We start from the raw sequence: 25,510 nt of genomic DNA on the forward strand, positions 1-25,510 counted from the left end.
AGTGCCCATCTGCCAGACACTGACTGTGATACTCACCTACTGTTGTAGTATGGGCGTGAACAATTCTCTTGGCTACTTTGTCCTTTAACAGCTTCATCCCACATGTTCTGTAGTGCTAAGCTGGCACCTAACAGCTTCTTGGCTCACTGCTCTGAGCCCTGTCTGATTAGTTCAAAGGTCTGAACCTTCTCTTGTCTGCCCCACAGGGACCACGAACTTTCACATACTCAGAAATTCCCTTGACCTCCTTTTAAGATTATCCCTCACTGGCCTTGTTCCATATCGCTGGTACATGATCCTTTCTTTGGTTCCTACAGATCCAGTTTGCCGATGACATGCAGGAGTTCACCCGTTTCCCCACAAAGAGTGGTCGCAGGTCGTTGTCCCGTTCGATTTCACAGTCTTCGACGGATAGCTATGGCTCTGGTATGTATCCTCCATGAGTCTTTGCCTCTTTTTCCATATTGACACCTCTTTGATTTGTACATTTCGCCTCGTTTTCAGCGGCCTCCTATACGGATAGTTCAGACGATGAGGTCTCACCGCGCGACAAACAGCAAACCAATTCCAAAGGAGGGAGTGACTTCTGCGTGAAGAATATTAAGCAGGCCGAGTTTGGGCGACGAGAGATTGAAATAGCTGAGCAAGGTAAGTCAGTCCTTCTGAGAGAGGTAAGCGCACTTAAGACACTTATGTAACATTGCTTAGTGGGATGAACGTGACTTTAGGGGATATAAAAAGATTTTGTAGAGTACGATAAATATTCCTCTTGCGCTTCCAGGAAGATCTTGCAGGATGAGGTTCTCCCCTCTTTGGAGGGTCCGGTAGGGTGAGTTGGATACAGCTTTAGGGAAATGGAGAGGGGGATTTATAAAGCTTCTGTAGTGGGATGAGCATCCCTTTGGGGGTTCCAAGAGGCCCTGTAGTGTAAGGTGGGGGATACAAGGGATTCTTTACCATGAGAGGAGCCGTCCTTGAAATTGGCTAGATGAGGTGATCTAAAGAAGTCCAGCTGAGCACAGTGAGCCCACATCCAGTGGTTCCAGGAAGGCTTTGAGAAAGGGGTTGAGCACCATTCAAGAGCATCTTAGAGGTCTCCATGGTGCGGGTGAGCATCCAGGGTAAGGTTCAATAGATCTTGAGGAGTGAACTCTCCTTCTGTGGATCCAGTGATGGGTCTGCTTGGTCGAGGTGAGCACACATTCCCTTCTCTAGTTTGGGATCTTCCTCATACACATAAGAAATAGAGTTATTGAACAACTTCACCCCCATGATGGGGTTTCAGGAACCCTTACAACCTCTCTCTACGCATAGTCCCCTAATGAAGCATTTCACTGAAACCTTGACTGTGTGTTTATTCCTGCTTACAGCAGATAATTATTTTGCGCACAACAATAGACTTTGAGACAGTATCTCAAAATCAGGAACAATCAAACTAGTAAGACACAAGAAACAAGGCACTGAAATGTGCGGGGTGATGAACACAACAAAGATGGAAGCCCAAGTGTTGCAAAAGTAAAGGTCTGCCTTCAGCTCTTTGGTTGTCAGATTCAATCTGATAGTGGCGATTTTTGATTCCAAAACCTTTACTCCATATTCTGTGCTTAATGTTTTTCGTTGTACTTTTGTCCTCTCCTTAATCTGTAGCACACTGTCACTGTTAAGCTGTTTCACAGGCTCAGCACATTGTACTCACCTTTTATTATGAACTTCATGGTAGCTCTTCCTCCACTGCTCCATAAAGGAATGGCTGCCATTAATGTTAGAGATATTTATGTTCTAGACGAGGGGGCGTCCATCTTAGGCATGTGACTGGTCCATAGAGGACGCTGCAGCTCTATCCTGTAGTCATTGACACCTATACAACTGCCCTCTTATCAGAGAACCATCCTCTGCTGTGAACCATTACACACAGCCATGAAAACTCAAGGACATGGTGGCACATCCCTGGAAAAGCAGTATCCTTGGGGTAATAGTTCTGCAGTGCAGTCAGCCATTAATTAACAGACGGTAGAGGTAGAAGTTCCAAAGGTAATGGGGGGAATCATGCCAACAGTTGTTTATTATGAGACATTGTGTGATGCAAGCCTTATCAAGACAGTTGCTTTGCACAGAAAAACTACTGGTGTGATGAAGTTAAGAAGACAGAGTTAACATTTGTGCTGGAGGCGCGGTCTTTTGCTATAAGCAGAGTTTGTCGGTGAACCGTGCATCCATGGCATTCCCGTTGAAAAGCCTGTGCTAGTTTCTTTCCTATCTATGATACAAAGTGTGACCTGTTGCCAGGAAGTGCAGACAAGTGCAGCTTCTTACTGATTTGCTGTTTTACTTTAGTGAACATCTGTCCTCCTCACATGACTGTGGCAAGACAGCTCAGGGTGCATCTCGCAACATTTTGTTTACTGAGCTGATTAGAAATAGTGCTTGTTCCTATTGGTAAAGTGAGGAAATAATGAGACTCCAACTCAGGTAAGTCACGAAAGGAACACTTTATTCACGTCAGGCTCCCAAGCTCCAGCATTAACAAATGATCAAAACTGTCACTCGAGAACATTATCCTGCCCTACGTTCGTAGCCCGAGCCAGGAAGAACCAATGAACAAGGGATGGCTGGTGGGAATAACATGGCAATAGATAAATAAAATAGGCAAACGTCCACATATAATGGCACAGAATGTGACACTACTGCTTTCTTTAACAAAGAAACATTAATCATCATACCATTATACAAAATATTCCTAGAAGGTATTATAAATCTAGGTGCATCTTAATCCTTTCCACCAAATTAGATTAATCTGGGTCAGAATTGGGACCACTGCCATGTGAAGAACCTGCGGAATTAACATCATCATCAGGACAACATATTGCATAATTCTCATTTACTTCAGATAAGTATAAATGTTGGTTAGCTTGGTCACCAATCATACCAACATAAATTGAGTCATTACCAGAATGATTGCAGAAAACATTGTTACATGGATGTTGGAGTTTACTGTGTCTTACCAGCTTTACACTTTGCCATTCTCCTAAAACTCTAACACTTGCCCTCCTGGGTGATGACACTACCATTGTTCACTTTGACCACTTTGACTGGTTTGAAAAATGTACTCTTGCCTGAGTTTAATCAGTGTCCCAAACAAATTTCGTCTCAAGCACCCACTGAAATGTCATATGGCGTGACTCTGTATTTTGTCATACCATTCTTTTGACCTGCTCAGCAACTCTGTCCCTCTCAATATCCATATTTGTTCCACTCTCCATTTGCCCTACCTGAAATTCTGTTTAAACCACCAATGGCAAATAGATTACGTGGGTTGCCTTCTTTTCATTAAAACAAAAGGTGAAACACCAGTAACTGAGTGAAGTGTAATTCGTAATGACCATAATATATCCCAGAATGGTAGAACGAAAGGTATTCCTCCAGACATGGCCAAATGGACACTTCCTTTGAGATTTCTATTGAATTGTTCCACCAAACCGATGCATTGGGGTTCATACAATGCTGCACATATATGTTTTATGTTGGGGGTGCATAGGAATTCAGTCATTTCAGCCGAAAAAAATTGAGCACCATTATCTGTAACCAATTTTTCAGGAAACCCTTCTCTAGTGAAAACCTCCATTAGAAATTCTAGCATCACCAACATAGTCACTCTCTCAACAAACATCACCACACGTCACTTGGAGTGGTAAACGATCAGCACAGTGGCGAATTGAAGGTTATATGGTAAAGACTTTAAAGGACACACAATGTTCAAACCCACCTTCTGCCATGTGAAATCTAGCCACTGTATTGGCTGCATGGGAGGAATGTGGGTGTTACAGTTGTTGTTAAATCAAAGAAAAGGCCCCCTAGTGGGAGTGGGGGACTCCCCGGGAATTAGGGATGTCCGATTAAAGTGTGTCTGATCCCAAGAAGGAACCAGAGTAACCTCTTCCACGTGACTCCCCTGCGTCTGGGAGTCACGGAGGTGAGATGGCACTGCCTGTTCCTTTGTCCAGGTTTCCCCTACAGTGGTTGGGTCCCTCCCCTTCACCTATGAAGTAGTGCCTCCCCACCTTTGAGGTGGAGACGTTTCTCTGGTTCTTTTTTGGGATCAGACACACTTCAATCGGACATCCCTGATTTCGGGGAGTCCCCCAGCCTCACTAGGGACCTTTTCCTTTTGTTTATAACGGTCCTGAAGAACTGCCACCCGACGATTGGGCTCCAATGGCATGAAACAGGTTGACCACGCACACATAAGCTATCCTGGTACCTCAGGACCTCGAGATAGCACCACTGTTTTTACTTAGTCCTGGGTCTATATTAAATTTAAAAGTTTCTGGGTTCCAGTTACTATTTTATGCAACCTTTTACACACCACTACTCACTGCAGTTTGCCCACGTGCACCCACCAAATATGGCGTCCTCAGATCTGAAGAACACCGCCAAAGAAGCCATCAGGCCCGTCAGACATTGCAGCACCGGTCTGACGAGGAGCGTCCTATGATGAAGCATGACACCGTAACGTGCGTGAGGACATTAGGATTTTCCAGCGACGCGATTCTCGGCCAGGTAGCAACCCCCTGTGCACCGCCTGAATAGAGAAACAACCTCCTTCTTGTGTTATACAGGTGTTCCAGTTTTTCCCAGAAGCTGCATATATTTCACAATTGCGTACCAATTGACCAGCTTCAGCATACAAAATCAGACCCCCAATACAAACTGTTTTCTAAACTCTTTAGAGCTGACAAGCTCACGTATCCTTTATGACTCATCTTCAGCAAAAAATTGTGGAGTCTTTTAGGTGGCACACACTTGTTATTGTGAAACAAAAACTCTGTTCCCAGAAAACGCAAATGCTATTTGTACAAAAGAGTCAAGTGAACCTTCAAAATGCTTACTCAAAGGCCACCCTTCTCTCAAGTATTTTTTAACCAGCTTCAATTCGCTATAATTTTCATATTTAGTCATTCAATTTCTCTCATCCATCTCCAGTCCATTGTCCACACACACATCAAACATATTTGCTACTACATCATAATCTTCATTTGTCACATCATCCTCACTTTCTTTATGACACACGATAATCTAGGCAAAAAATCTGCTGTTTGGTTCTTCCGACTTGGCACATATATAGTGTTGAAATTATATTATTGAAGTTTAGAACTCAATCTCGCTGTCCAAGCTGTTGAATTCCTCCCACCGCCATGAAACAAAATGGAGATCAGTGGCTTGTGGTCAGTCTGGATAGTAAATCGGTTACCCCACACAGTGTTGAAAATTATCAGTAGCCCACACACAAGATAATAGTTCCTTTTTGATGATGGAATATTTGCATTCAGATTGATTTAATACTCTAGATGCGCAGACCACCACCCATTCTGAACTTCCTGATCTCTGGGATAACATAGCCCCAAGCACAAAAGTGCTAGCATCTAAAGAAATTAAACATCTGCTCCCATTGGAATATGGTTTTAAGTCAGGAGCATTTATAATATGGGTCTTGACAATGTCAAAGGACCCCACTGTTGCTCTGGACCCCACTCAAATTCAAATCCTTTCCATAGTAACCTTCTCAGTGGTTCCACCACTGATGCGACGTTAGGAACAAACCTTCCGTAGTACTAGCTCAACCTCATAAATGACATGAGTTTGTCCTTGTCCCAGGTGCATTCTTAATGACACCGCCAACTTGGGAAACATGTATTTGGGAGATATGGTATGGCCCAAACTGTTGACTTGTGATTCAAACAGTTTACATTTTTCCAGACTTAGCACCAAACCTTTCATTGGACAGTCTCCTGCACACTTAAATCAGGATCTCGGAATATTCCTCCTCACCCTTGAAGAACACCAAAATATAATCTTGAAAACATCTTACATGTTCTTCCATGTCTCTACAAATGTGGAACACTACTCTCTGGACGATCCCAGAAGTGTATGCCAGTTTGAAAGGCGGCCTTTTAAACTGGAATATACCAAAAAGTGTAACAGAAAAAGGTAAATGGTTTGGCAGCATTTGTCAACTCAACTTGGTGACATGCATTTCGAGGTCAAGTGTGGAGAAGACAGAAGCGCCATTTAATATTGCCAAATGATCATTGATTTTCGTCAAAAGATATCTGTCCACTAATATATTATCATTGAGGGCCCTCAAATCCACACATAGTCTGAGATTTTCCTCTCCCTTCTTAGCTAGAACAATAGCTGAAATCAACTCTGTTGACCCAGTATCCTCAATAACATTGTCTCAAAGCAATTGTTACAATCCGTTCTGTAACTCACTTCTCACTCTAAACGGTATATTTCTCACCTTTTGTCTCACTGGTTCAGCAGCATTTTTTTTAGATAAATCTCATGTATAAACCCTTGTAGTTTTGCTGATTTTTTTTATAGAGAACTTCAAGAAAGGTTGATATGATTTGCTCCTTCATGTCATTTTCCTTGACTAACAACATAGGATCATCAGCCCTGGGGTCCAACTTGATTTAAGTCTTTTCTCATCTTTCCAACCTAAAACATTGACACCTTTTTATGCTACATATATCTTCAAATATGGTGTTCTCCGCTTCAATTTGGCACATGGGCCAAAATATCCAAGAAAACTGGAGGTATCTGCCATCAAAAGTTACGGCTTGTATTTCTGGGGGTGGCAGATGTTTAACTTTATTTCCTAGTTTTCCTTCAAAGTAGGATTTTGTGATGATTGTGAAGATCCAGAATCCGCCATTAATAGCAAACTTCTATCATGTACCAGAATTGAAAACATAGGTGGTTTGACACTATCCTCAGTACATTGGTCACCATCTCCTTGTACCATATTTTTAGTCAGAGATTCGACAATGGTTAAATCACCTGCATCCTCTGTCACCTGAGAGATATGTGGCTTGTTTTGTTTATTTGCTTAACTGCACACTTTTTCAAAATGTTCTTTTTTTCCTACAAATATTGCATCCCCTGTTTACAGCAGGATAACTCCTTGAAGATGCTAGATGCAATAGGTCAACACACCTGTAACAAGTTATTTTATTTTCTTACTGCCATATTTTTGATGCTTCAATTTTACTAGTTTTACTGCTGAGATAAAACACTCCGTTCTCTATTTTGCTTGTGTGAGGCTCGTTGATTTCCTTCACCAAATCCGTAGACTGTTCAGTTGCCTTAGCAAAGGAAGTCACTTCCTCCAGTGTTGGATCCCCCAAAATTCCTAAATCTTCCCTATATAAGCTTAATGTTCATGTTGACCATTAGTTGGTTGCATATCATTTCATTAGTGATAGTTCCAAAATTGCACGTTAGACAATCTTCTCAGTGCTGTTAGAAAATCATCAAAGCATTTATCCTCCTTTTGCCTCCCAATCAAGAATTGATATCTCTCTAAATGTGTGCTTAAATGGGCATTCAATCGCAAAATGTCATCGTATTCATCAAGATCATCCTCTCCTATTAGTGGTTCAATCTTGGGCAAAGACCTTAAAGCATCTTGTCCTTCAGAACCTAGAGAGCGTAGTAAAATGTTTTTTCTTCTCTCTGTCAGCATTTTTTCACTATATCTAGTCTTCAAATAAGTGTAAAACTCATCATTCCATGGAATGGAATGCTCTTCTTTGGTTGGTAAAAACTTTAAAGGAGAATCCAGTTGCATACTTTACATTGGTGAAAGTTCATGCACCAAATCCACAAATAATACTAATGTAATGTCACTATAATTGTCCAGGACTCTATATTGTGTTTACGTCTATACATATCAAATGACAGTATGGCTGAATACACCTGTGAGTACTTCAACTCAGGACTAAATAGCATACATGCCAACATTTCAGAAGAGCAAAGTGGGAGATATTTTTAAAAAAATCGGGAGAATGGGGCCTTGAATCGGGTTATTGTCATGTGTGGGCTTTGGAAGTGGGCTGCTGTAGGATCAGACATTTCAAACGCAAATGCACGTTCTTTTTCTTACCTTTCCAAAGCATGGAGTGCACTGGCAGGCAGAGAAAGGGTGATGCAAGTGTTGAACACTACCTGGCCTGGCACGTTGCTGGCAGTGCATTCACCCCCCACCCCGCCCCGGCCCGCCCCTGAAACAGGGCACACACACAGCCGCCCCACTTCACAGATCTTTAAAAGACTATGCACTTGTTAATGAGGCTTAATTGGTTTTTCACCCCTCCTAGCCCCTGCATCGCCCCTCTGACATTTTCTGGAAGAATTAGCACGTTACACAATACCAAGCCCTGTCAGCTGAAACCCCTGAGGAATCGGGTTTTTGCTTGTAGAAATCGGGAGGCGGGAGACTAGCCCTGAAATCGGTAGTCTCACGCCTGAATCGGGAGGGTTGGCATGTCTGAAATAGTGAGAATCTCCATGAAACTTCTGCATACAAAATGTCCGCTCCCAGGCTGGAGCTCACAAATAACTGGTAAAATGTAGAAATAAAATGGCTGCTCTCCCCCAAAACAAGGTTTGACCCAGCGGTATCCCTCGCTGGTTTTCTCAAAGTTAGTCCTTCCCTGATCCCCTCCCCAGGGCGTACCTTGCAGGCGGGAAAAAGACACGATCTACCCCAAAGATGAAAACACGTGGTCACGTAGTCACCACGTGACAGGAAGCAGTTCTGGTAAGCATGAGATCGGTGGTCCAATCAAATAGCCTTCAGGTGAGGCGCAACAACTTCTCTGCATCGGATGAGCCATTGTACTCCAACAATGGCGAAATCAGATTCAGATCACTGTCACCAGAAGATTGTTGTAAAGTGAGGAAATAACGAGACTCCGACTAAGGAAAGTCACGACGGGAACTTTTTATTCACACTTCAAGTTTCCAAGCTCCAGCATTACCGAATGAGAACTTATCCTAGACCCACATTCCCAGCGTGAGCCAGGAAGAACCAATGAGGTTATCAACAGGGGGGTAATAATATGGAAATATATAAATGAAAAGGCAAATAACGAAATATAATGGCACAGAATGTAACATCCCTTTCTTCATTAACCACCTGTGACAAATATATTTAATTCTGCCTAGCAGCACTAATTCCCACATGCCTCTGCTTCTCAAGTGTAGGACATTTCTACACCGCTCTACTTTTGACCTACGCTTACTCTAAGAAACGCCATTTGTCAAACATCCCCCCAGATGTATTTTTTCTCCAGCTGATAGTCCAGTCTCTATCAATCTTTTCAAAGGACCATACGTGGAATGATGTTGCAACAGATATCAAAACCCCAGCAGACGTCATCAAGTCATTCCAGAATGCCTATTGCTGGTGGTTGTTAGAATGGAGAATGGGCAAAGAGAGCTGTTGTACTACACTGCATGGCCCCTTTGAAGAATGTACTCCTGCTTTCAGGCACTCACTTAATCAGTTACTGAACGCCAACCAAGTGAGGTAGTACAGTGTTAAGAAACATCTTAGAGAAATATTGAAAGAAAATCATACAAGTGAGAGCTTTATTTGAGATTTTAAAAAACTTCAATATATCCTATTGACAATCCTCTCGTTAAATTATTACACTCCTTCCTTTCCCGCCTCTACTGCCAGTCCATGAAAAAAAGATTTTCAATGACCAGCTGGTTCCACTTTGTCTAAATGTTAGGTGCAATTGAAGTTCTGTTCCTTTCTTAGCACTTTTAAGGCCTGAATTTCAAGTGCCAAGAAGTCATTGCTCGTATGAAAGCACAAAAACCTACCTTAGCATAAGCTAGCACAGCCGTGACAGACCTAAAGCAGCCAGCCCAGAGCTCACCCTAAGCTGCTAATGTACAGGTTAGTTTGAGGGGTGATATCACAGCATCTTGTATGCAAACTGTCAAGTTAATGCTGAAACGTGTGGCCTTTTGCCACATGTTTTTCTCTAACAGGTCTGTGAAAGTTCATGTTTCTAATCCGAATTACAGCTTTGCAAAGAAACATTAAGCACATCTAGCTCCCTTTTCAAATTCTTCTATTAGCCAAGAGGAATATTTGCAAAGCCACTCATTCATAACATTGGCAAAGGATGACTTGTCCAGCTGTGCGAGAATATTGTTTTGTACTGCACACACAGAATACCATTGCTTTCAGTTGTGTGTGTGAATTTTTGGGGTGAAAGGTGCCAAATGAACAGTATTATCTCTTGTAAAGCACTGTAAGCTTTTCAAAATGGTCATCCAGCTTGCAACATTTCTCAAAAGAGAAATGGAATTCATAACCACTCATTCTCAGGCCTCTCTGCTGAGACAGCTGAAAGAGTAAGTTGGTGCTAGCAACCCATCCTAGAGGAAACCCACACTTTTTGAAATTCTTCTAGGTGCTACACACATCATATTTTCATATAAAAAGCATTGTATCAAAGAGAGGGAACAAGGGGTGGACAATTTTTTTTTTTTTTTTTTTTTTTTTTTTTTTTTTTTACCGGGGTCCAGTGTACATGTCCTATGACTTGAGAATCAACAAAGTAAGTACAAAGTTCCCCAACAAGATTAACTAGAGAAACTCACAATGGTCTTTCTCTTCCAGGGTGTGACATAGCAGGGAGTAAAGTAATCCCTTTTCGGAATCTAGGGTGCCTCACACATACCAAAGGTTGAATGGCTGATGTCATCCCACCCGATGAATGTTCAGTATCATCATTGGCACCCTGCTCCAACGGCAGGCTGGCGGTGCAATGCCCGTCGGGCAGCACAAAAGTGCCGCTCTTTTACGGAGATCTTTTATTCCTTATGCCAGTGGGTGCATGTGTGTGAGGGGCCTAGAAAAGTGCAAAAGTGAGCGTGGGTGAGGTTAAAACAGGTCAGTGGAGTCCAATAGGGAAACCTTTAATTGCATAACTCACTGCCTCATTAAAATACGTGAAGAGGTGAGGGGTACTGAGGCGTGATAGTTAGGGTAGTCAAGCCTCATTCAACCCTCAGTCCAAGTGCGGTCGACATGTTTCATGCCCAACAGGGCAATTCATCAGGACCTTAAGTGCTCATAAATTGCTATAGTATTCCTTAAGAATTAAGGACCTAGGTATACGACCTGGCTTGTGTCGCAGGATCACCCCTTCAATGAAGCCCTCCCTGGGACCGCAGTCCCTGGGTGGTGGTCCTCCCGGCAGACCTGGTGGGGTCAGTGCTGATAGCCTAGCACCTGACTTGCTGCTGTCTCAGGCATGTAGACACCTACCCCGCCCACGTCGGTTCTCACCGCAGGAAAGCCGGGACTGCAGTCCCAGGGAGGGCTTCATTGAAGGGGTGATCCTGCGACACAAGCCAGGTCGTATACCTAGGTCCTTAATTCTTAAGGAATACTATAGCAATTTATGAGCACTTAAGGTCCTGATGAATTGCCCTGTTGGGCATGAAACATGTCGACCGCACTTGGACTGAGGGTTGAATGAGGCTTGACTACCCTAACTATCACGCCTCAGTACCCCTCACCTCTTCACGTATTTTAATGAGGCAGTGAGCCATGCAATTAAAGGTTTCCCTATTGGACTCCACTGACCTGTTTTAACCTCACCCACGCTCACTTTTGCACTTTTCTAGGCCCCTCACACACATGCACCCACTGGCATAAGGAATAAAAGATCTCCGTAAAAGAGCGGCACTTTTGTGCTGCCCGACGGGCATTGCACCGCCAGCCTGCCGTTGGAGCAGGGTGCCAATGATGATACTGAACATTCATCGGGTGGGATGACATCAGCCATTCAACCTTTGGTATGTGTGAGGCACCCTAGATTCCGAAAAGGGATTACTTTACTCCCTGCTATGTCACACCCTGGAAGAGAAAGACCATTGTGAGTTTCTCTAGTTAATCTTGTTGGGGAACTTTGTACTTACTTTGTTGATTCTCATATAAAAAGCATTGCCAAATGTTATAGTCCTTCGTTTTATGCCAGATGGTTATTTCTGATATTAGACGTCACCTTTACCCCTTGCCGTTATTCTTCTATTTTCTAAAAAAGTGACATAAAAGTCCGTCTCTAAACACGATATGTATTGTACACCTACAATACGCATTATTTTGTTTCTCAAATGTACTGTTGGTTAGGAATTGTCCTACCTGTCAGCCATCTCAAAGAACTTCGAAATGGTTTATCCGAGCAGAACGCCCTCATGTCATGGTGAGAAATAAGCTAAGCACCAAACAGAGCGCAGCCCTTCACTTTCACACTTAACCTGTAATCCCGTTTTATGATACTTAACCTGTACATCCAGTTTATCATACGTAACCTGTAATGTCAGCCATCCGTAACCTGTAACCTCCTGTCTATCATAGGTAACCTGTAACCTGCGTATATTAGGTAACCTCTAACCTGTCCATCATACATAACCTGTAACCCCTGTCTATCAGACTTAGACTGCAACCTATCATACATTACCTGTAACCCCTGTCTATCAGACTTAGACTGCAACCTATCATACGTAACCTGTAACCTCCTGTCTATCATAGGTAACCTGTAACCTGCGTATATTAGGTAACCTCTAACCTGTCCATCATACATAACCTGTAACCCCTGTCTATCAGACTTAGACTGCAACCTATCATACGTAACCTGTAACTCCTGCCTATCATACGTACACTGTAACATATCATACATAACCTGTAACCCCTGTCTATCTTACTTAGACTGCAACCTATCATACGTAACCATTCCATTCAAAAGCTTTATTTCAGTATATCGACCATAAAAGCACAAATAAATTACAATACTTTAAAACCCTCATTAAAAATTGGATAAAAACATCGATACAATTTTTAAACGTTAGATCGCCCTACCGCATGAACAACGATCATAAAGTGCAATATGCAAATATAGTTTCAACGACCATAACAAAAACCATGGGGACATATCGTTAAAACAAATTGTTAAATACGACAAAAAAGCTGCAATATTTGCTAGCCCTACCATTGTGTGTATACAATCATGAATCATTTAATTATAAGGGAAACTCCTTTTGTTTCTAAAGATAGACAAATTAGATATTACTAGGTTCACTCTAGGGAGGATCAGGCTCTAAGAACTTCCTACGTATACACCACATAGAAAATAAAAAACTTGAGACTGAATAAACAATTGGGAGATGCAGCTCCGTTTTGAGTATCCTAAACGCCTCACTAAAACATTTAGTACCCATGTTCTTGCATACTTGGACTAACCAGCGTCGCCTGGGTGTCCTATAGGAGTGGCAATGGAAAAGAACGTGCACTTCAGTTTCTTCCACATTCTATCAAATCACAGCCCCCCCATTTTTTAACAAAGGAGCGCAAGGGAAGAACTCCATATCTAAATTGTAAAAACAATTTTTTGGCTAACACTGGTTGGATACTATCCAGGATAGTCTTGGTCTGATAAAAACTTTAAAATTTTAAAAAGTCGCTAGTCAGACGACCCAACGAGCCATTACTCAATAAAGTGGATAGTCTATGTTCCCTGTAAGACTCAACCAAGACTTTCCTAGAAATACATTGTGATGCAATTAAGGGTTCCCTCCAAAGGTTCTCCCGTCCCATCTCTGCACATAAGTTCTTCAAATGTCTCAGCCAAGGTATCTTACCCACCCGTTCAGCCCCAGTATCTCAGTGAGTTCCTCTCTATACGGGGCTAGCTCGAGGGTACTCCATAGGCGTCGCCAGAAAGTTAGGGGTCTTAATGCTGCTTCCTCGCAGATGGACCTGACACCCAAGTCCAATCTCAATAGGATTAGGGGTGTGCTTATTGGGAGGCTAAAGAGCTGTGCATTCCAGGGTTAATAGTGCATAATGGCCCCAAATTTCAGCACCGTAAAGTGAAGCACTTCTTGCCTGTGCCCTGTATACTTCCATGAGCGGTAGAGCGTGTTTTCGTGAAACATTACTAAAAACTTTTTGTATGCCTCCCGACATCTGGACTAGTTTCAAGTTAGCCTTACTGATCTGGGCTACCCAGTCCATTTTCACAGTCAAGGTAATACCAAGATAATCGAAAGCAACAACTCTTTACAATGGTTCGCCCCTCAGAATAGGGTTTTGACGTGAGCTTTTACCTCCATTGAATACCATGTATTTAGTCTTTTGGAGATTAATCTCCAAGCCCCGATGCTTGCAGAAGGCAATGAAATTGTCTAGTGTCCTCTGAATTCCCATGGGGGACTTTGCGAGCAATAGCGTGTCGCCTGCAAACATCAGGGCCTGTACTCTACGCCCTCCCAACATGGGGGCGTCAATATTTAGTCCTTTGTTAAGGACGTCAATTAACCCATACATAACCTGTAACTCCTGCCTATCATACGTACACTGTAGCATATCATACGTAACCTGTAACCCCTGTCCATCATACGTAACCTGGAACCTTTGTCTATCATAGGTAACCTGTAACCTGTGAATCATAGGTTTGTAACCTGTCCATCATACGTAACCTGTAACCCCTGTCTATAATACCTACACTTTAACCTCCTGCTTGTCAAATACATCCTGTAACCTGCATGTTTAGGCTAGCGCACGTAGCCAATTCCCCACCGACTTTGGGTGCCCTGTCTGTAGTTTTGTGATTCCATTGCAAATTCTCCGGGCAGAGTGGGCCGCAGAACGACCTTCCGAATATGAAACAATTGACCACTGACTGCTCCCCTCAACACGAGGCCGTCTGACACAATTCCCTTTGAGGAGTTGCTGACTTGTCAATCATTTGTGCCTCCCGTTTCGGCCGCAAACATTTGACAGCTATAATTGTCATTCGCACTTAGGAGGTGGAGTGGACGCCCCTGAGGTTTGGGAACGAGTTAGTAAACCCCTTTTGTGGTGTAGAACATGCTTTCCGAATGTAACAGGGGTTTAGTGCGTTGCGTAAACATGTCCCACGCTTCTTAGTGTGACGTAGTTGTCACAAGTTGCACTTTGTGCGTAATTGGAGTAGTATGGTAGATATTTTTGGGCAAACTTATAGGGAGGTTTTGCATGACACTTTTTTTTGTGTTCAGACGCTGCGCGCAGAGCTAGAATTCGAAAGGGTTACTGATATGGCTGGTATTGCATAATTGTATTGTAATTGCATTTATATAGCGCTTACTACCCCTGAAGAGGTGTTGAAGCGCGTTTTCGGCGAGTAGCACACTACTCCGGGACCCATAGAGGATTAGTGGGGGATTAGTACAGTGAAACATGAAATCCATTTGAGTAGCGGATATATTAGTAAGTTATTTGGAATGAGAAGGATAGTGGAGGGATAGAAGAGTGAAAAGGTTTGTATTTATATAGCGCTTGCTACTCCTGATGAGGTGTTGAAGCGCTTTTCGGCGAGCAGCAGGCTACTCCAGAGCCAAACATTGATTAGTGGTGAAATAGTTTAGGGAAATATGAAATCACTTTGAACAGTGGACAATGGACAGTGGATAATGAATGACAATGTAAATACAACACCGGTGGATGAAACATAACCGCCTAATTCTGGACAAACCAAAAACATTGCAGCATGAACATACCCGTTGGAGCAGAATACCTTCCTTGTGTACTTTACAATTACACTTATTGTCACACAAACCCGTTTATATTATTTCATCACACAATACAAGCATTCGGTTACTCCACAACTTGTACTTTATGCTCCACTCTAAAATAACAGGTTTGCAGTCACGGCCGTTGGCTAAATACAGGGGCCGGTGTCTCAACCGAGCCAAAAAACATAATGAAGAAAACCTAGTTGAGGGAGGGCATTTCCACACAGCATGAAACACAAGGTCTTAAACGGAAAACACATCCCACAAAAACTTACGATACAGAACTTCCCATAAAAATGTTAAGTGGAAAGGAAATGATAAGGATGGAAAGCTTAAAATCACTGTAATTCTACACCATTCAAAGCCTCCACATTACATCAATGATGAAATAATGCATTACATCGTCACTAACATCACTAGTGGCATTATATAGTACATCACTGTTACCATAGTTTTGCATTTATTTCATCTTTTTGATGTTGGTTGGTTTATTTGGCAGTATCTTTTTATTTTGCCACTTCCTTTCTTTGCCTGACCACTGCCTGGCCTTGTTGGGCAGAGCGCTTGTCAGTTCTTCCTGGGCCCGCAGCATGGACTGGCTGCTTTTGTAGGCGCTCCAAAGCCAAGAGAGAGTGCGCCCATCCGCTCTCGAACAATGCAAGAACCCTACTCCACTGGTATTACGGAGGTGAGTTTCTGTTACTCTTCCTCGCTGCTCACTAACTCAATCAGTCTATTACCAATGACTGTACTCAGGGCACAAGTCCTAAAAAAAGAAGTGGGGGGGACTGACCTAGTTTGGCAGTACGCAAGTGACATCACGGCGTGCGACACGGCACACATGACACATCACACATGGCATCACAGGAATTGACATTATAGAAAGTGGCATCACAAGCCACAACTTTACAGGAAGTGGCATCACAAGAAGTGACATCAGATATAAAGTCCTCGCATATATCTTTAGCAGGTCTAACATGTGTACTTTTGAGCTCGTTGCGAGTGTAATAGCACAGTGACCTATGGAAGATGAAATATGACTTCTACACCTTGCAATCCCCCAGTTTTATGTAACATATCCTGTACATTCATTTACAAACTTATATCATTTATTGTACATGTAATATGCATGTGTTGATGTAAAGCGCTCTGACACCCTGCATTGGGGTGAGTAGGTCTATACAAGAAACAATAGTGGTACTTAAATTATTTCAACGCCTCCTTTAGGGGACGTAAACTCTATATAAATGCTATTTGCTTTTTGTAAATACTGGGAAAGACCAACACATCTAATATTCTTACAGTGCATGCATATCTCCTAAACTGGGACTGAATAAAGTGAAAAGCTGCCTCTCTTAAGTATGTGTGAAGTGCTAACAAGGTGTGAGCCTTTGTTTCCCCTCCACTTCATTTGCATCAGGTGTGAAGCTCCTGACTGCGCCTAGCCAAGAGACTCGAACAAAAGGAGGCCTGATGACCCCTCAAATTCGGCCTTTGTTATGGGCCAAGCAGGAGTCTTAAATAAGAAAGCCCCGTCCCTGCCCACGTTGTTGCTTGTTGCATATGGAAAGCAGACAACGTGCAGGCGCTGCTGAAAGTGTCCGGGTGTTTGGAAATGACACCGGGGCGAGTTCAGCACATTATTCAGTGGGGCCCAAATTCTTGGCAGGATGGACGGTGTTCACCCTGTGAAAAAAGTGGGTGGACGCCGTCCACCGTCGTATACCCCCGACTCATGCCCTGACTGTACTGTCCCTCTCAAGCCTCTACCAATGGACCCTTTAGCTGCATGAACTGTAATCTCTCCTGTCAGTTACCTCCCCCGCCATTTCAAGCCTCCATTCCACCCAACCAGCCACGGTCCGTGTAGGTAAGAGCTGTGGGACGGTGGGGCCCGGTTGGGGGGGGGATTTGACAGACGACCATGAGGGAAAATTAAATACATTATTTTCACTCGGCGTCGTCTGTCTAGATCCCCAACTCCCGGCCCCACCGCTCTTACCTGCATGGGCTGTGACCCAGTACCCCTTGCCTTTTACCAGCACGCCCCTTATAGCTTCTCTAACTCCAACCCTCTCTATGACTACCCCAGCCCTAAGAAACCTGAAGACCTCAGCTGCTATAATAGCAATGCCAAGTTCCTCAATCAACATACTATGGGCATTTGGGACCTACTTTACTCTTCCAATCCAGGCCTCTGTTTTATCATAGAGACCTGTCTTAACAAGGAGGCAATAGCAGCTGCTATCACCTCCAGTTATGACATTTTGAGAGTGGATAGGCCTTCAAAGAAAGGGGGAGGCATTGCTGTTTTTGATCACTCCTATATCAAAGGCCCATTGTAGAGGCTGGAAGTTTTGACTGGCTAGAATATGATTTTTAATCTATTCCTCAATCCCCACCTCTGTAAATATTCCCAAGGCATCTAACTGGATCTGGAAACTTCAAAACAGTACTCCTGCGTGCCAGTAGATTGTGTTTTGTTGTTCCTCACCAACACTGTATATAAACACCACCCATGCCTGCTGATGTCCGTGCCTTTCTTTTCATGCCTTCAAACACGGATCCAGAGCTACTCCTTAGTCTTTTCCAAGACATTTTTCCAAACGTGTTGTCCATACATTTTACAGTGTGCAAGGGAAAACGTTAGCTCATAAGACAGCAGGGTTCAAACCGTGTAGGGACTATGACAGACCCTCACTAGGTATGTCTATGGTGCTGGGGTCAGAGCACTATTCCAAGGCCTGCAGAAATTGTGCCTAGATCAATCCAAAAGCCATATGGGATGGTGAGATGAAGCTGTATTTTACCAAACAGTGGAAAACTCTGCACTTTGACCAGTCAAGGACAAAAGGAATGTCCCGTTCCTGCGGTAGATCGTCCATTCAGTTGAAGTCTTCGGTAAATCCAAGAAGAATCCTAAGACATGAAAGCAGGAACCTCCCCCTTCCAGCCACTCTTGAACTTCAGAGATGGGACGAGAGCGTCAACATACCACCTGGTCTTACTCCCAATCTCCATTTGAACAGATCCTAACTTTAGTCCTGATACATTCCAAGTTTTCAGGGTCCATTGGCGAAGATGCAGCAAGTGGATGTCTTTGGAGAGGCTGTGCTGCCTATTTTCAGCACTTTACTGGTTTCCTCAAATGTGTTGTTAGACCCCAAAGATCTGCAGGGTTCTCCAGTTGAACTTCTGCTGACGGGTTTGCCTTCTGTACCCCTTGAAACTGCTTTGGGTAGAGCACACGCTCTGAGGCCAACTTCAGTTCTGGGACTTACCCGCTGTGCTGCTTCCACCAGCACTAATTCTGGAGGACAATTCACAACCCATTGTGCTTTCCGACTCCAAGCAAAATCCACCCCACCCTCGACCGAAGCCGCTCCCTAATCACATCTGAGCACAGCCAGCTGACAACCCCTCTGATTCTGATACCTTTACCTTACCACACAGTCAGCTCAAACATTGCGCAATCTTTTCAGCACTGATTAGAGTAATGATACTTTTGATGACATAGATGATTTTGGTCCCCAATATGATGAGGACAGCTGGTATTAGGAACTATAAGATGACAGTGGCATTGCTAGTACTCCAGATACTGAGCTCCTTTCTACTCCTGCCACCAAAGAAAGTGCCTGCTTTGCTGCTGTTATGCTGCGCAAAAGATAAACAATCGATGGACGGAATGCAGAACAAATCGAAACATTCCCCCCCAGTCAAGAGATCTGGGTTAAATCCATCATTCTTTTGCTCACCATGCCACCCCAGTTTAGACCTGGCCATATGCAAATCAGTCTTGACCCTGTGCCTCATGGGAACAGTTCAACCCGAACTGCCAAGCCATGTCCTCCCTGGACTGGAAACAAGCATCCTAGGACCGGTTTCAGGGTTTCACCCCTCTTCGGCCAGGATAGCTTGATGCCAGTGGCACAGTGAGCCCAGGACCCACGTCTGGGCATACCTGGCGCACTTAGGGCGACAAAGCAAAAGATACACAATTGATGGACGGAATGCAGAACAAATCAAAACATTCACCCCCAGTCAAGAGATCTCGGTTAAATCCATCATTCTTTTGCTCACCATGCCACCCCAACCGGTGACCGCAAAACCGGTCATAGGATGCTTGTTTCCAGTCCAGGGAGGACCTGGCTTGGCAGTTCAGGCTGGACTGTTCCCATGAGGCACAGGGTCAAGACTGATTTGCATATGGCTGGGTTCAAACTGGAATGGCATGATGAGCAAAAAAACGATGGATTTAGGCCCAGATCTCTGTACTGGGGTGAATGTATGACATTGCTCTGCATTCTGTCCATCAACTGTTGTTTTTACATTTGTCACCCCGAGTGGGACGGGTATGCTCAGACGTGAGTCCGTGCTCTCCATTCCACTGGAATCAAGCTATCCTGGCTGAAGAGGGGCGAAACCCCGAAACCGGTCCTAGGATGCTTGTTTCCAGTTCAGGGAGGACCTGGCTTGGCAGTTTGGGCTGGACTGTTCCCATGAGGCACCGAGTCAAGACTGATTTGCATATGGCTGGGTTCAAACTGGAATGGCATGGTGAGCAAAAAAACGATGGATTTAGGCCCAGATCTCTGTACTGGGGTGAATGTATGATATTGTTCTGCATTCTGTCCATCAACTGTTGTTTTTGCGGTCGTTATGCTGCAGGCAGAAGAAATAATGGACCTCTCCACCTATTATGGAGGTGAAGAATAATGTTCTTTCGGAGGTTCTGCAGTCTTTTCAAGCACCTAAATTACTTCTATTACCATTTAATGAGGCCTAACAGATACCCTCTTGGGTATTTGGGTGAAACCATGTTTGGAAACTCCAGTCACTATGCAGGTCGCTCGGCGCCAGCGTTCAGACAACCTTGCGTGTCTTACACCACAACATTCTATTCCAGAGAGTGGTGCAGCCATCTACCAGTTAGCTAAATCCAAAGCCTTCCCCTTCACCTCCAACTGATCATGAGCCTCAGAGAATAGAAACATTTAACAAATGCATATTTTCCTCCACAAACCTTGTTCTGCATTCAGTAAGCAGCAGCTGTTTCCTAGGCTACTACTTCCATGTCCTGTGGGACACAACAATTCACCAGCAAATCCGCATGAACTCCAGGCGTCCTAACCTAAGTTATGCATGATGGCAGCGATGCAATAAAATCTTTTATCTGCTCTGGAGCGGGCATGGCTGACTGCTTTGGTCAGGCGACAGGTACGAGTGATGCACTACGGCGCCACGCCTGGAAGAGGCCTACAAGCTTCTTAGGCGAAGTCAAAGCATTACCAATGATGAAAAATGAAAAAGGAACAGATGATGGGGGTAACGCTGAACAAATCAAACGTTCATACCCAGTCACTGATCTGGGTTAAATCCATTGGTTTTTTTCCCGCCACGCCTTATCAGTTTGGACACAGCCAAATGCGAATAAATCCTGATCCTGCTCCCCATGGGAACAGTCTAGCCGGAAATGCCAGACCAGGTCCTCCCTGGACCAGAAACAATGATAATGGGACCGATTTCACCAACATCACGAATGGACATGTTATGTGATGGCACTTGCCTTTTTGTTGACGACAGATTCTGTCCTGAAATGTTTCAAAGAAAGCTGGGGCACTATATTCTCCTTGGACTTGTCTGCTCCGTCCAGACAGTTTCATCAGCAATTTCACACATTTTGATGCTACAGTGGGGGATTCCAATGCTGCCAACTTCAGATCCTACGGCCAGCAGAACACATTGACTGAGGCAATGGCTTACAAAGGCAATGTCCAGGGCATCAGGGACAGTGGGCAGCTCAGTCCTCCACCCCTCCAGCTGCCACATCCGCAAGACCTCTTTAATGTGACATTTGCAGCACACAGCAAGGCTGTTGGTGGCAGGATCCGGCCTTTACCTCAAGTTGGCAGTCATTACATCAGAGAAGTGGGTCCTCCAAGTTGTCAATTATGGCAACGCTCTTCTGTTTCTTTCTACACCACCACACCTTCCACCATCATCAGGATTACTGATGGCGGACCACATTTCCATCTTAGAGTTGGAAATGCATACCCTTTTGGCAAAAGGAGCCACAGAGGGGGTTCTTGCCTTCGAGGTAGGAGCTGGGTGTTACTCCTGCTACTTCCTTGTGCAGAAAAAGAACACAGGCCTTTGTCCAATTTTAGTTCTTTGCCCTCTCAACTCCTTCCTGCAAAAGGAAAAATTCAAGATGTTCATGTTAGCCCACGATTTATCTACCCTGGAGCCTTGCAATTGGATGGTGGTAGTGGCCCTTTTCGATGCTTGTTTCCAGATCCCCACCCTGCATGCCCCCTGAAGCTTCCTGCTGTTTACAGTTGGCCAGAATCATTTTCAGTCTGTGGTGCTCTCTTTCGGCCTTACCAGGGCCTCTCAAGTGTTTGTGAAAGTGATCAGGATGGCACCAATCTTCCCCTACCAACAGACAGTCATCGGATACCCACAGCTGACAGCGTATCTCCTAGCATCATTGCTCCACACCATCAACTTGCCATAGTCACAATTAGCTCCTTTTCATCAGAGGCACTCTGGATACAAGTTGGTTACATGCCCTTCCCCCAGGGCAAAAAGTCCAAGATTTTCTGGCTATGTTTCTGATGTTTCAGCCACTGTCCTGGACGTCGGTGTGAATAACTCTTAGCCTTCTGGGACTTTGGGACTCCTATCTCCTGCTGCTGAATCATGCCAGATCATGCTGGCTTTGTGATGGGATTTAAAATCTCAGCACCGCATCAGGAGAATATTTTGGATTGTATCTAGATTTCAGAGGAGACTGCAAAAACCTGTAGTAATGGCTGTTGGACTGCTGTTGGGCCAGTGGCAGTCCCCCCTCCTCACCCCACCGAGATTTGACAGTGGTCAGAGATGCATCGCTTCTGGGTTGGGGAAACCATCTGGGAAGGGTGAAGAGCAGAGGCCTCTGGTCTCCGGCAGAAGCTCGACTCCACACGAATTTGTTGAAGTTGACTGCGATTTCGTGATTTTGAAGACCTTTTTACCCACCTTCAAAGGAAGGCTGTGGAAAGTGCTCATGGACAAAGCACTGCGATGTGGAACTGCAACAAGCAGAGTAGAGTCTTGGGCCCTATGCCAGGAGGCACTATGCTCTGGGAGTGGTTAGACAGTCATGATATTTTTCTGATAAAGAACCACCTGGAGGGATTCCTAAACTCCAGGGCGGACAAAGTCCGCCACCGGCGCTTAGCGTTTCACAAATGGCAGTTATACCCTGGTGTGGTGCAGGGCATCTTCTATCAATGGGTAAAACCCTGGCTCAATCGTTTTGCCACTGCAGAGAATGTGCAATGTCATGCATTGTTGTGTTTAGGAGTTCCAAAGGGGTCTCTCTCTGGGAAATGCGTTCTGGCTAGAGTGGAACTCGGGAGTTCTGTATGCTTAAAAGTTTCAGCGCTCCGTCCATCATCTCCTTGTGTTTGTACTGTTTGAAGTGTGAGCAGAGGTTAATTTCGGGTTTGCTTGTGGCTTGTGACACTGATAAAAATGATGGTTGCTGCTTGAGAAGGGTTTCTCCCCCCTCAACCAGTAACTTAATTTCTTACAATTAGGAAATGGTCTGTCCAGGTTCCAGCAGAATTTTGAAGCAGGGTTGTTGATTTCATCACAGTGAAAATGTGATCTCCTAAACGAAGTATGTTGGGAGTAATAAGATCCAGGAGCATGAAGTAGAAGAACAAGGTTCTTCGCTTCGGTAATGCTCTTTCTGGTGGATACTCCATTTGACTGCAGATTCCTCACTATGTGAATAATACCCAGGTGACATAATGGATCAAGAAACTTCAAAGCAGTACTCCTGTGCACTAGTAGGTGGCATTGTGCACATCCGCACCAATGTCGTTCCACTCCAGGAGTGACAAGCAGAACCGCATATAAGATCCACCCATGCATGCTGATTTCAGTTGATTTCTTATGCTGTCTGCACCCTCAGACCTGGAGCCCATCAGCAAATTGACGAGACCAGTATGCAGACCCTGGATTGGGATATTTTTAAATATAAAAAAACATCTAGTTTACAGGTCATGGAGGTGGGTGAGGGAGTGGGAGGGAGGTGGGCGGTGAGAAATTTGCGGTTAGAAATAGTATCCACCAGAATAAGTGCTATCAAAGGTAAGCAACTAGTTCTTTTGATGTATACTTCTAACTACAGATTCCTCACCTTGTGATTAGATAGTATAGCAGTTCCTCCCCAGGTGGGGGGGGTCTGTGAAGTGGCTCATAATAAAATGTCCTGCAAGACCAAACAGACAAAATGCCCTTGTTGACTGACCTGGCGATCGGGACAATTGTTCTTTGGGAATGTGTGTACTGATGCCCATGTAGTCACCTGACAGCTCTCCAGAACAGGCACTCCGGGTGCCAACACAGTGGTAGCAGCTTTGGCTCTGGTGAAACGAGCCTGTAGACCTTCCAGAAGCTGCTTCTTGGACAATTCGTACCAGATCTTGATACAGAGTGCAATCTAGCAAGAGATGGTCTGCTACTGGACTGCCTTGTCCTTTACACCAGCAAACCGCACAAATAGCCGATCTTCCACTTGATGTTCTGTGGTGCTATCAATGTAAAAGCTCAGTATTCTCTTAAAGTCCAAACAGTGGAGTCTTTCTTCCACTGTTGAGGCAGAGCAATGAATGCCGGAAGGCTGATGGCTCGTCCTACCTGAAATGATGTTACCACTTTCAGTAGAAAAGAAGCTTTGGTTCTTGGCACCAGCTTATCTAGGAAGAACGTAGTATAAGGTGGCTGGACAGAAAGAGCTTGAAGCTCGCTCACATGCCGAGCTAACGTTATGGCAATGAGGAAGACCATTTTGAGGGTCAGGAGAAATAATGGACAACTGTGAATCGTCTCAACTGGAGTGCAAATTGAGAACCTAATTTAAATCCTACTGCTCCTTCGCACACAGTTTTGGTAGGGATTAATGTTGCAACCCTTTCAAGAATCTCTAGATGATGGGTGATTAAAACAATGAAGGCTGAACCAGCAACCACAAAAATAGACTTTAATAGTGCCCAAAGCAAGTCCTTGCTAGGGCCAGGGACGAAACAAACAAACATCAGATAAATGCCATGCAGAGAATCAACCTGCCGGGTGCAGCAGCATACCACAGATCTGTCTCAATGACTGGCATATGCTGATTTTGAAGAGAGACACCTTGTCATCTAAATGACATCAATGACCTCAGGTTGAAGTTAAAATGAGGTAAACGTCCACTGCTCAGTCTCCAAGCATGGAGATGCAGCTTTTGCAGGCCCAGGGGGCAACACTGAGCCATGCCCTGCTGCTGCGACAGAAGATCATCCTGAAGTGGAAGCTAAAGAATGATTATGGATTCAACACAGATATGTGACTACGAGTGAGTGTCTGAAAAGTTTCAGCGCTCTGTCCATCAGCTCCTTTTTTTTCCTTTATTCGCTCTAAGTTGGCAGAGTATGCCCATACATGGGTCCTTAGCTCACTTTGCCAATGGATTCAAGCTAGCATGGCTGATGAGGGGTGTTACCCCGAAACCAGTCCGCGGATGCTTGTTTCCGGTCCAGGGAAGGCCTGGCTTGGCAGTTCGGGCTGGACTGTTCGCATGAGGAACAGGGTCAAGACTGATTTGCAAATGGCTGGGTCTGAACTGGGGTGGCAAAGTGAGCTAAAGAATGATGATTGATTAATCCCAGATCTGTGACTGAGGGTGAGTGTCTGAAAAGTTTCAGCGCTCCGTCCTTCATCTCCTTGTGTGTACACTTCAAATAGTAACACAGTAAAACACACCACAAAAGGATTCCTCACGAATGTAGAAAAATAGTGTAATTTTTATTAAATAATGGCAACAATCCAATCAGTAGAACTGGAGATATTCAATTTTAAAGGTTTTATTGAAAATAGTACCAAAAAGCATAAAGTGTCAACTGAAAATATCTGGTCACAAGTTCAGGCCGACCACGGTGTAGCGTGGGCCGGCTACACGGACCTAGTTTGGCCGGCTGAACAAAGTGCCTTAAATCCTGGTCTGCAGAGCATTGTGAGGAGACGCGTCGAGCAGCTTAAGCTTTGCGTT

The 25,510-nt window shown here is 44.3% G+C and overlaps 1 protein-coding gene across 2 annotated transcripts in view; it reads left to right on the top strand.

Moving 5' to 3' along the window:
• Nucleotides 1-25,510, top strand: part of AHCYL1 (adenosylhomocysteinase like 1) — a 305,772-nt gene that overhangs the window by 157,126 nt on the left and 123,136 nt on the right. For both annotated transcript variants that reach the window (XR_015296031.1, XM_086923586.1), the window contains exons 2-3: nt 318-426; nt 505-648. Coding sequence is in view for 1 of the 2 variants with exons in the window: in XM_086923586.1 (XP_086779712.1) it covers nt 318-426; nt 505-648 (253 nt within the window). In the remaining variant the exon portion in view is untranslated. The remainder of the gene's footprint in view (nt 1-317; nt 427-504; nt 649-25,510) is intronic.

This window comes from Lissotriton vulgaris, chromosome 5 (assembly GCF_964263255.1).
Source record: "Lissotriton vulgaris chromosome 5, aLisVul1.2, whole genome shotgun sequence".
Lineage (NCBI taxonomy): Eukaryota > Metazoa > Chordata > Amphibia > Caudata > Salamandridae > Lissotriton > Lissotriton vulgaris.